At 39.1% G+C, this 12,396-nt stretch overlaps 1 protein-coding gene across 1 annotated transcript in view; it reads left to right on the top strand.

Annotated features, from left to right (window-relative positions):
* Csnk1a1 (casein kinase 1 alpha 1) overlaps window positions 1-12,084 on the top strand; it is a 36,107-nt gene extending 24,023 nt beyond the window's left edge. The window contains 3 exon segments of the mRNA XM_040741747.1: window positions 242-348; window positions 1,566-1,714; window positions 9,535-12,084. Of these exon segments, the coding sequence (XP_040597681.1) occupies window positions 242-348; window positions 1,566-1,714; window positions 9,535-9,542 (264 nt within the window). The 3' untranslated portion in view covers window positions 9,543-12,084.
* The last annotated feature ends 312 nt before the right edge of the window (window positions 12,085-12,396 follow it).

Raw genomic sequence — 12,396 nt, 5'->3', positions numbered from 1 at the left:
ATCATTAATCAAGAAAATGCCCCAGGAGCCAATTCTCGTTTGAATTTCCTTCCCAAGTTAAAGAAAGAAACTAACCAGGACAGCATAAATTTGGGAGAAAACCTGGCCATAGTTGTCTTAGTCATAGCTTCCTACAAAGTACTGAAACAACTTATGTTTCTTTGTGGTTGTATTTCAAAACCTCGTTTTCCTAACTTGGTGTTTTTGCTTTTCACTCTTGTTTTAACTGTTGAACTGATAGGGGTTTCCTGCAGAATTTGCCATGTACTTAAATTACTGTCGTGGGCTGCGCTTTGAGGAAGCTCCGGATTACATGTATCTGAGGCAGCTATTCCGCATCCTTTTCAGGTCGGTTGTTAGGCTGAGAGTGACTGCAGAGGCTGAGATACGGCTTATGAAGAAGGGAGCACTGGTTTTGTAGACAACTCAGATTTGGTCCCCCACTCACACTGGGCAGCTTATAACCACCTGTAGCTCCCCAGAATCACATACCTCTGGCCTCCATGCACACCTGCATTCTTAATCTCAGGGGTCACAGGCTGTGAGATTCTGTGTCCTAGGAATGTCAGAAGCTACACCCATAAAATCTCACCAGCATGACTGCTTACTTAAACTAAGGCATGCTGAGAACAGGAAAAGAACACACCAATTGGTTATCTGATACCAAGTGGTCAGCCCTGAAAACATACACAATGTTACACAATGGTGAGTGTGTGTGTGTGTCTGTGTGTTGCATAACAATAATTCATGAAAAGTGGTCTTTTTTTTTTTAAAGCAAGGAGGAGTATAGGCATTTTTGGAGGGAAGAAAAGAAGAGAGAAATTATATAATTGTATTAATTGCAAATAAATTTTAGAAGCAAATGATTTTTTTTAACCTTTAAGCAGTAGTTTCAATGGTACAGAACCCTATTCAGTACCAAATAAAAAAGACATTATAGCTGGGTGTGACACATCTTTAATCTTAGCTCTTGGGGGACAGGTAGATGCGGATGTTAAGATTATGTGTGTACCTCCCCAAAAGAATAGGGGAGAGGAGGGCATTGAAGTACAGAATCTGCCAGAGGTATGCCAGAGATTGTAGCACATAGGAGAAGGTAGGGGCACTTGGAAGGGACCCTGAGGTCATCTGCTGTAGCACAAGCTGCCCGTTCTGTTCTATACATGATCCACTAGGAGGTTCTGAATGAATCTTTCTAGGTAATTCACAGCTTGACCCACTGTTGTTTATTTTTTCATTCCTAGTATGCCCCCCTTGTAGAAATTTGTGTTTTGATTTTGTTTTTTAGACAGGGTCCTAATATGTTGACCAGGCCGGCAGATCTGCCTTACTGAGAAGCTGGGGTTAAAGACTTGTGTCACTATGCCTGATGCCTTTGAAGAAAATTTAAAAGGCAGGATTTTTTTTTTAAAAAACAGACCAGAGTGGTTAACATTTTCCCTTCAGTTATGACATGTATTTAAAATTACTTAAGAAGTTACCATGCTAATGAGAAATGGTGGTGTTTGCCTTGATATTTAGCTGGACAGTATTATTAAAAGATAACATGGCACTTTATTTTTCAGGACCCTGAACCACCAATATGACTACACATTTGATTGGACGATGTTAAAGCAGAAAGCGGCACAGCAGGCAGCCTCTTCCAGTGGGCAGGGTCAGCAGGCCCAAACCCCCACAGGCAAGCAAACTGACAAAACCAAGAGTAACATGAAAGGTTAGTAGCCAAGAACCAAGTGACGTTACAAGGAAAAAAAATTAAATACAAATTGGGTAATTCATTCATTTCTAACAGTGTTAGATCAAGGAGGTGGTTTTAAAAATAAAATTTGGCTTTGTATTTAAAAAAAAAAGACGTCCTTGGAAAATTTGACTACTAACTTTAAACCCAAATGTCCTTGTTCATATATATGTATATGTATTTGTATATACATATATGTGTGTATATTATATCATTTCTCTTGGGATTTTGGGTCATTTTTAACAACTGCATCTTTTACTCATTCATTAACCCTTTTCCAAAATAAACATTTGGTGTTGGGAATATGGTATTGCCAATCAATCCAAAATCCTAGACCTAACACTTGTTGATTTTTAATACAGAATCTGGTTAGCCATGGTATTTTGACTTACTTTCAGACTAACAGTGTTAAGATATTTATACGTTTTTGTTTGCATGTTAATGCTTTAGTTTTAATGAGGAAATGTGAACATGATCTAATTTTAAGAGGTGAATGTTGGCGTTGCCTCCAGCATGTCTATCTTCTCAATTGCAGAGCACCTTGTTAACTGCAACGCTCAGCATATCTTCCTAAATCATAAATTCTCTCTGCTAATGAGCTATGACAGATCTTAATTTTAGAGAAGAGTTCTTTATTCAATTGCTGAGAAACTTTAGGGTTCATTAAATGTAGAATTGATGTCTGCAGTTAGATCTTGTCAATTGAAGATAACTGAGGCAAATGCCATTAAACTGCAAGTCTATCTCTGTCTCTTTCTGGCACTTTCAGTGCTTCTTTTCTAAGGAGTAGAGCTGGTTAGAGCACATCATCATTCCCTATTCCTGGTGCCTAAGAGTTCAACTCCTGTTTCCATGCTATTGTCTCCCTTTCTGGGACTTAACTACTGATACCTGCCTGCTTTATGCCAGTGGTGGGCAGGTAAGCATTGGATTGGGGTTTCTAGTTACTTTATTTCTGGAAGACTGCTCTAGTCTGAATGTGATTTTCAAATACTAGTATCTTCTATATTTTTAGCGTTGTATTTAAATTTTTAAACTTAAAAATAGATTCTAGGCCAGGTGTAGTGGCAAATGCCTTTAATCCCAGCATTTGGGAGGCAAGAGCAGGCAGATCTCTGAGTCCAAGGACAGCCAGGGCTACATAGGACCCTGCATTTTTTTAAGGAAAAAAGAAAAGCTTCTAGTATCCAAGGAACATTTGAAGAAGTGGAATGAACTGATGTCATCCTCATCCCAGCGGCTCAGTAAATTGAGGGGCTTCCTTTCTGTATTTGAGGATTGAATTGAAGGTTTGATGGGAGGAAGGGTTTTAGGTGATGAGGCCTAAGCTAAAGAGCATAGTGGGTACTCAGGTTGTTCAGCTCCTATACCTCATTTGGGACTTGGATGCGTGCCTCTTTTTGTTTCTTAATACTGTGTAGGTAATCTTGTGTTGAAGTAAATCACAGCTATCTTGAAGTAGGTAACAAGTATTAATGAGAAGTGGTTTTATTGCTGAGTTGAAGGCAAATAGAGCCTCCTAACTAAGATACTAAGCAATACCTATAATATATTTGCTTTTTTTCATGAAATGAAGTCTCTTCTCCCCCACTCCCCAAGCCGGCTGGGATACTAGGATTCATCACAAATTGTAGCTTCTAAAACTAAAATTGAAATCTCACCTGGCCTAGAACATTTTTCTTCAGGCATTAAGCAGCCTTCAGAAAAGAAGTCTCTTCCTTTTGACCTAGTTTCATTGTTCTGGTTTACTATGTGTTTCTTACTCGATAAACAAGCAGAATTTTTGTCCTGCTTTTATCCAGGTATTAAAGACGAGAAGTTGGATCCACTGAGTTAGTATGTTTTCTTGAAAAAGCACAGTGATTAAACTTAAGTTTAAGCCTTCTTCTGTATCGTAACTTTTTCATAAAAGTAACTTGAAACAGCTAAAAACATCATTAGACACATTGGTCATGCAAGTTATTACATGTACATGGACTTGTAATGTTCTGAAATAAGATTTTTCAATAAATAATTATCTTATTATTGGCTGTTTTCAAAGGTACATTTCTAAGGCCAGGTTCAGTGATATGAACACTTATATAGTCTTAACTGTTGGGAGCCGAGACAAGATAACTGCTTGAACTCTCAGGAGCTAATGGCCAATTTAGGCAATAGAAAGAGATCCTTACTAAGAGATGGTTTTTTACCTTGAGCAAAATATTGCTGCTTCTAGGATGTATTAACCTGGGGCTAGAAAGTTAACTAAGTTGGTAAGAGCTTGTCATGTAAGAATGGGAACCTGAGTTCAATCTCTAGAATCTCCATTTAAAAAGGGCTGGGCATGGTGTGCCACACATCCTGAATTCTAGTACTTGGACATAGAAGCAAGCAGATGTCTGTGAGTTTGAAACCAATCTCAACATAGTGAGACTTGAAACCCTGTCTCAGCAACAAAGCTAGCAAGCTGTAATAATTTGTAAGTCCAGCCCTGACTAGCTGAGTGGTGATAGGCAAAACCTCGGGGCTTCCTGGCCAGCCTATTAAGACTAATCAGTGAGCTCCATGTCCCAGTAGAAGACCCCAACTCCAAAAAGCAAAAGACATCAGAGGGACAACCACCAGAATTGACTCCTGACCACCACCACCACACACACACACACACGCACGCACGCACACACGCACGCGTGCATGCACACACAACAAGGTATGCCACTATACAGAATACAGACAGTATAAGAGGGTTGGGCTTTAGAGTTCTTAAATATCTGTAAAATTAGTGTCCAGAACACAAGTTCCCTCTTTGTGCATAAAGCTAAGAAAATGCATCTACCCTAAGGGTGACATGACAGAATGAGAAAGCCGGTCTTAGACCCTTTGCCTCTCACATTCTGTAGGTTATTGGAGTTTCCAAAGTTTCTGCTACTATTAGTCTTTGATTTCATGGACTCTTCCAATAATGGGAACATCATTATTTCTCTCTGCTCAGAAGTATAGGAAGTGGTTGGGTGGTGACCACATGCCTTTAATCCCAGTATCTGAGGGGCAGGATGATGGTTCTCCATCAGGTTGAGGACTGCCAGGGAGGGAGGGAGGGAGGGAGGGAGGGAGGGAGGGAGGGAGGGAGGGAGGGAGGGAGGGAGGGAGGGAGGGAGGGAGGGAGGAGGGAGGGAGGGAGGGAGGGAGGGAGGGAGGGAGGGAGGGAGGGAGGGAGGGAGGGAGGGAGGGAGGGAGGGAGGGATGGATACACCCAAGATCTCCTCCCCTCCCCCCAATGTAGACAATACTCTTTAGAATACATTTTAACTTTTTCTTTTGGTCATAAATGAGTTCAGTTTCAATCTTCAGCAAGGATAAAGGTTCTCTTCTGGAAAGATCTTCTAAATGATAGCATTTACTGGTATTTTTTTAGTTCTTTGGGGTTTCTGTTTCGTTTTCGGCTTCTTGGTAGCTTTTTTTTTTTTAAGCATATGTTTCTTTCATAGAAATTACAGAAGGTTCTAGCCACTCACTGAGAGTGTCAGAGATTCTTCCAAGTCTTGCTTATATAGCTAGTATATTGTTTTTCGAGACAGGGTTTCTCTGTGTAGCTTTGGAGTCTGCCCTGGAACTCACTTTGTAGACCAGGCTGGCCTTGAACTCAGAAAGATCTGCCTGCCTCTGCCTCCCAAATGCTGGGATTAAAGACATGCTCCATCATCACCCAGCTTTTTATGTAATAGGTAGACCTCTACTCTGAAAGCTGTGCTATAAAGCCAGTCAAGACCAAAAGACAAGGATTTTTCCCTAATTAATGTCTCTTAAATATTTTTCCAGTGCTGAGGTGCCCCAGGATTTATGTATTTATTTTTGGTTCTACTGGTGCAGCATAGAGAAAATTAAAGCTGTTTGCTCCAAACCCTGACAATCCATTTGGCTTGGTATTCGTCAACTATATATAATTGTCAGAAAGGAACTTGTTTATGACCTAAAAAAGGCAAAGAAGAAAAGAAACATTTTATAAAAATTTAAATTTGGTTAATTCTAATGTACCCACAAGTGGCTAAGACAGTAGAAAGACAAGTTTGAGGACGGCCTTGGCTGCCTTTTGAGATCTCTTCTCAGAAGCCTATATAGATACTGTTTCTTTAGTTGTGGCCAGGGTAGGAGAGAATTTTAGCTTAGATCATTTAGAAGGCAGATCCTCGTGGGATTCTGTTGTCCTGACTTTATTTTATTTTATTTTTGTGGTTTTTCGAGACAGGGTTTCTCTGCCGCTTTGGAGGCTGTCCTGGAAATAGCTATTGTAGACCAGGCTGGTCTCGAACTCACAGAGATCCTCCTGCCTCTGCCTCCCGAGTGCTGGGATTAAAGGCGTGCGCCACCAACGCCCGGCTTTATTTTATTTTTTAATGAATTTTATTTTATGTGCATTGGTATTTTATCTGTATGTATCTCTGTGAAGGACATATACCCATGGAGGTGGTGTTACAATTGTGAGCTGTTTTGTGGGTGCTAGGAATTGAACCTGGAATCTCTAGGCGACAGCCAGTGCTATTAACTGCTGAGCCACCTCTTCTAGGGTACGCGGCCGCTGTACCCACACCCTCCCCATCCCCCCCATCCCACTTATTACCTCAGGTGGAAGTAGAGAATAGCTTTATTACAACATGAATGGTTATGAAGATGTTGGCCTTCAAAGATTTAAGTGTTTTCCCTCACCTTAACCTACCTGTGACAGCCAGTGGTCCCCTGCAGCTACAGGGCTTTACCATGGGTAGCTTAACCTTTTCTGACTTGACCAACTACTGGCAGGAACACAGCTGATAATTCAGCAGCTTAACCCAAAACAGGGAAGGGAAGACCTTGCAATACCTGAAGAGACTGACGTACCCTGAATATATTCAGTCCAAAGAAGACCAACCAGGGAACTGAATCTTTCCTGAAATCTGGGATTTTGTCGGCTTTTTTCATTGTGGACAGTAAGCTTGAGAGATCGACACAATCCAGGAAATGAAGATGACAATGCAAGAGAACTCTCCAAGGCTCACTGGGCCTGCTAACCTTGTACGTCTGGGTCTGATTGACTGTCAGAAGTCCTGGGAAACTGCCAGCCATGCTGAGCCTCAGTGCTGCCTAATGTTCACCATTTGCCAATTGGGACGGTTCCTTTGTAACAGGTATGTTAAGCTTACCGACTATAGAAGGTGTTGAATGAAATCTGAGTAGAGAAGATAGTCATTTAGATCTTTAGTCTGTTGGTGTAATTCTTCAAGCATGAGTTGAACCTGTACACATAAATTACCAGTTTTCAGGGTTTTTTTTTTCCTTCAGTTTTTATAGATCATAGTTGGACTTTTCGTTTTGGTAGGTTGTAGCAGGTTCATATAGACTAGCAGCCTAGTTTTGTATAACCAGAAGACCACAGAATGTTGTAGTAAAAGTTATTTAGTATAAGTGACAGTGTTGATTATTGAGTTTAACTCAAACAATTTTGTTCTTACTATACTGTGGAACTAGCCTAAATTTCAAATATTCACCACAAATATATAAACCTTATTAATGCATAAACATTCTTTCACTGTATGGTAGCCCTTAATTATATATAATTCCTTCAATACAGAGGTATGTAGAGGCATGAGGAACTGTCTCAAAACATAACTATGTGTTTAAAATGGGTTCTGGTTCTTTATCTTTTTAAAAACTGGACACATTTAAAGTGAATTCACAAATAAAGATACAATTCTTATAGGTTTCTTTTTGAGGGGATAAAGTGTGATGGTTGCATAAAATAAGCACTTTTTTTTCTGTTTCAAGACTTGAAAAGAAACTTGAATGTAGCTTAATTCCTGGATCGTCACACTAACCATGCAACTTTGGTAATAGTCTTCCTTCTCCCTCTCCTATAGGAACAGAAGAGGTTCATCCCTCATTTTGACTAATTTCACTTGAAGATGTACTCAGGAACCAAAAGTGTCAACCAGACTGCAAGATTTCAAACAAAAGACTAAAGCACACTGGAAAAGAGAGTGCTCAGTTGTAGTTGAAGATTGAATGTTGGAGAACTGCTACAGTGTTTTTCCTTCCTGAGCACTGTCAAAGAAGAGCTCATTGGAGGTAGAAGAGCTCATGCTACTATTGGCCTATCTAGCCGAAGAACCAAATCTGGATTTGACTGCTTTATTCTACCAGGAATATTGTTAGGTTAATCTTCAACCAATCCTTAAACATTTGTAACCACAGACTGACCTAGCGGATCCACAAAGAGAGACTTCTGACCTGGAACTTCATTTTTATTAAAAGAAAAACCAAGTTGTCTTGTATTTGGCTTAGTTTGTTAGTGACTGATTTTTCCACTGCAGATCTGCTTATATGGAGGGATATTGAGTGTAACAAAGTATTGAAATATAATCATGTGATTACAGCAAGTTGTTATAAAGTGGGGGCTAGCTTTAGTAGCTAGGAAACCATATTTGGTTTTACAATATTCATGAATAGCTTTAATACTTAAATACTAGTGGAGTAAAGGTCATTTCTGTTTTAGCTAGTCCATAGTTTCTTGATTTTAATAGCGTCTTAGCTGGTGAAATTGGAATTAGATCACAGGTGTGGTCAGGTTTATAGGTGGGATTAAGGTTTGGTTGGTAGCCTTTTAAAGTAGGCCTTAACCTTACTGGGGATAGAAAGGTGAAGACCAGCATTCAGATCCCCCAGAACTCTTAAGATAGGTGAATATGGTTGTCCACCTTTAATCCCAGCACTAGGAAGTCAGAGACAGTATCCCCAAAGCAAACTGGCCAAATTATGAACTTCAGTTTTAGCAAAAGGCCTTATATCAGTATCTGCAAGGTGACTTGCTACTGGGAAAGATAGCACCTGATTTCAACATCTAAGCTGCATACAGCTCTGCCTACACATATGTATGTGTACCCATACATAAGAGTACACGGGCACTTTTTGTTAGCTCTCGGTATTCTTAGGGTTATGGAATTGGTTTTTGTTAACATACCTGCTCATACCTCTGGGAAGTGGGAGTAAAACGTGTGTTTGCCTCCAAAGCTTAGGTATATTTATTAAATACATGGGGGTGTTTGGTTCTCCTCCCAAAAGAAAAGTTCTAGTTAAGAATGCTTATGAAAAAATGATGGGTATAAGTGCTTTATAATATCATTTCAGTTTTATTCTTAAAAACATTTGTAATAAAGGGTAAGTACTTTATTTTATATTTTATAAATATATATATATTTATTTTATAAATCCCACGAATCCCAAAGGAAAATCCTACCAATGTTTAAAGAGGAGAAAGGAGCAATTTATTACTGACAAAGCATGGCTTTTCTTTAGTGGTAGCTGGTTTGATTTTGGTTTTTATTAAAGAAGTTCAGAAATGGTTAGAAATGAGTTTGGTGGTCTTGGGTTTGGAAGGGAATAGACAGAGTGGCTCTTGTTTATGGGATGTTCAGGTTATTAAAAGATGGGTATGTTTATTCTGTCTCCAGCCATAATGACAAGTCATTAGAACCATGGCTTCCATTTGTGGGGAAAGGAACTGTGCAGAGGATACGATACGATAGGATAGGACAGCAGCCTATAGACTTCTTCCTGGGTCATTCAAATGGGAGTGGGGTTGCTTTAATTGGAGAGTTATTCACTCTGCTTTGAAAGGTTAAACTTGGTGATTTTCAAGATGAAACTAATAGTCACTAAAACATGATTATTGTCCTAATTCTGCCTAATTTGGGGGAGTACTTGTAACCTAATTCTGCCTAATTTGGGGGGAGTACTTGTAAACATGTTTAAAACTTGTAACGTCCTTTTTCTGTTTCATTTTTTGATAGGTTTCTAGGCATGAATTGAGGAAGAGAAGCAGCAGAGCAGATGATTGGAGCAGCATTTGTTTCTCCCCAAACTAGACATTTTAGTTCATATGTACACTAGCCAATGGTTGTGGACAACCATTTACTTGGTGTAAAGAACTTAATTTCAGTATAAACTGGCCCTGGGCAGCATTGCTGATGCTGATCCTGCGCAATAGCCGCTGTAATTGTGAATATTAACTGAGGTAGTGAAACATGGTGTCTGGTTTTCTATTGCATTCTTTTTTTTTTTTTATTTCAAGTGGAAAAGTTAACAAAATGGTTGACACACGAATTGGTGGAGAAATTGTGCATATGCCAATTTTTTGTTAAAACCTTTTTCTTTGAACTAGACTGCTTTGAGATCTCATTTCAGAAGAACGGCATGAACAGTCTTCAGCCACAGTTGTGATGGTTGTAAATGTTCACAATTGTGTGTTCTTAGGGTTTTCCATCCCTGGGGTTTGCAAGTTGTTAACTTAAAACATTCTTTAAATGGCTGGCTTCTTGTTTGTAAGCCAGCTGATGTGGTAGCAACCAAAGATTCCAGTGTTTGAGCATTTGAAAGACTCTGCCTGCTTACCTGTGCTAGAAATAACAGCATCTAAAGTGAAGACTTAAGGAAAAAAAAAAACATAGCGACTACTAGATTATCCTTAGGACTCTGCATTAACTCTATAATGTTCTTGCTATTAAAAAAGCATATTTGTCACAGAAATTTAGTTACTGTCTTACAACTGAACATGTATGTGTGTTGCTTAGATAAATGTAATCACTGTAAACATCTATATGATCTGGGATTTTGTTTTTATTTTGAAATGGGAGCTTTTTGTTTACAAGTTCATTAAAAACTAAAAACTGTTTCTGTAAGGAAGTGAAATTTTTTTAAACAAAATGCCTTGCTGACTCAACAAGAAGTATATCTTCCCCAATTTTTTGTTTTATGTTTTGAAGCAGGGTCTCATTTTATAGCTCTGGCTGGCTTGGAACTCACTGCATAGATCAGGTTAGCCTAGAACTTAGAGATCCTCCTCCCTCTGCCTCCCTAAAGTCCTGGGACTAAAAATATGAGCCACCATGTCTGGACACCCAGCTTTTTTTTTTTTTTTTTTTTTTTTTTTGATAGACTACTTTAAGCCATTTGTTATATGATATTTCTTTGCTACAAAAGATTTTTTTGTCTTGATCTGAGGAGAAAAAGGCACTTTCCCTTTTTTTAATGACTCACAGGCACAATAACCCAGTACTGCAACTGCCATAACATTGGCATTGACTCCTGCTGCCCCTGACTAGCAGATGGACTGATTGTGAATAGGAGTGAAAGTGTTAAAGGGTTTAATTACTATCACAAAATATTTTCCTTAAAAACCCTTGTGAAATGTCTGTAAGAGTGTCACACCGTGTGAGTTTGGTGGTGCTGACCCTCCAGCCCCGCTTCTGTAGGTACCTGTGCGCGCTATTTCCCAGTCTCGGCCACTTTTCTCTTTGATCCAAACAAAGGGGAAACTTACAATAATTCTTTAAGTGGTATAATTTATTCATTTATAGCATGTCAGGATAAATTAAAAGATCATTTGTCTGAAAATGCTGCCAGGTGTTTTGTAAAATAATCTCAAATTGTAAATTGACACGTGTTCGGTAAGATTGTAAGGATTGATTTGTTGTGGTTTTCCTTTTTTTAAATTTGGACAGCAATAATTAATTCCATGATTGCCACATTCTGTCATCAAGAGATAAGTGTATTAGTACCATAAAGCTGAAGAAGTCTTAGTAAGGTGGAGTTGGTGGGTGGCAGCTTCTGTTTCTTTTCTAACCATGCTTGTCATTTGAGGTATTTGTTTCTTGATTAATAAACCCTTTGATACTGTTAGCCAGAAATCAGTCTCATAAAGCTATTTTTGAGTATAGTTTGTGTAAGATAAAACTGTTCAGCTTTGGTCATAACTTTCTAGGCTGAACTCCCTCTCTAGCAAGATATTTTTCAGTGCTTTTATTTACTATGCACTTAGACTATGCACTTTTTCTGAAATATTTTTGTAACACTTTTTTGTATTTTTGCCATTTGAAAAGGTTGTGGTGTCATTGGTCTGTGATTAAGTTGCAGGTTTAAAACTGCTGTTAGCTTTGTGAATCAGGATATGGAGATGTTTTTGTTCTGGTGTGTTGTCCCATCTGCAGCTGGAATCCATTGATCTTCTAGCTACCGTTCATTTTCTTCAGAGTTCTCAAAGAAGAGTGAAACTCAGTGAAAGCTGTTACCTATCCTGTCTGGGAATGAATCTCATTTCACCAAAAGTGTTTTCCCACTAAAACGATGGTGTACGATGAAGACACATCACTCTGACGTTGAAGACCTCACCACTAAAGGCTCCACAGTGGCTGACTCGCCTGAACTCTGGGTTGCCACTCTTTCCTTTGTTCACCCTCTAGGTGATGCAGCTTCTTAGAATGTTGGGAGATTGCCATTCTAACTACTGTTGAATGTCTCTGTTTTGGGAAGGTATGATAAGAAAATAAAAATATATATATGAAGGGGGAGGCTGCTTGTCTCCCATATGGTTGTGCATACATATGCTCTTACAACCCACAAGTGGACATAGGTTTGCCTTTGCTGTGATTTCCTCTCTGCTTTAAGTCTATCGTATTGTAAATATTTTGGAGTATACTGTAACAGGACATGAATTGTTATAAATCATGAGCCACGGAGATGGTGTAGTCTAAACCAGCAGGCTGTTTTCCCTGAAAATTGCTGGGGTAATAAAGAATAGTTTATTGTAGTTCAACTAGAATGAGCCATGAGGATTGCTAAAAGGACCATTGGAGCATCTTCCTTTAGCTCACTTG

This window comes from Mesocricetus auratus, unplaced genomic scaffold (genome assembly GCF_017639785.1).
Source record: "Mesocricetus auratus isolate SY011 unplaced genomic scaffold, BCM_Maur_2.0 Super-Scaffold_6730, whole genome shotgun sequence".
NCBI lineage: Eukaryota > Metazoa > Chordata > Mammalia > Rodentia > Cricetidae > Mesocricetus > Mesocricetus auratus.
This window is presented reverse-complemented; position numbering and strand designations above follow the sequence as displayed.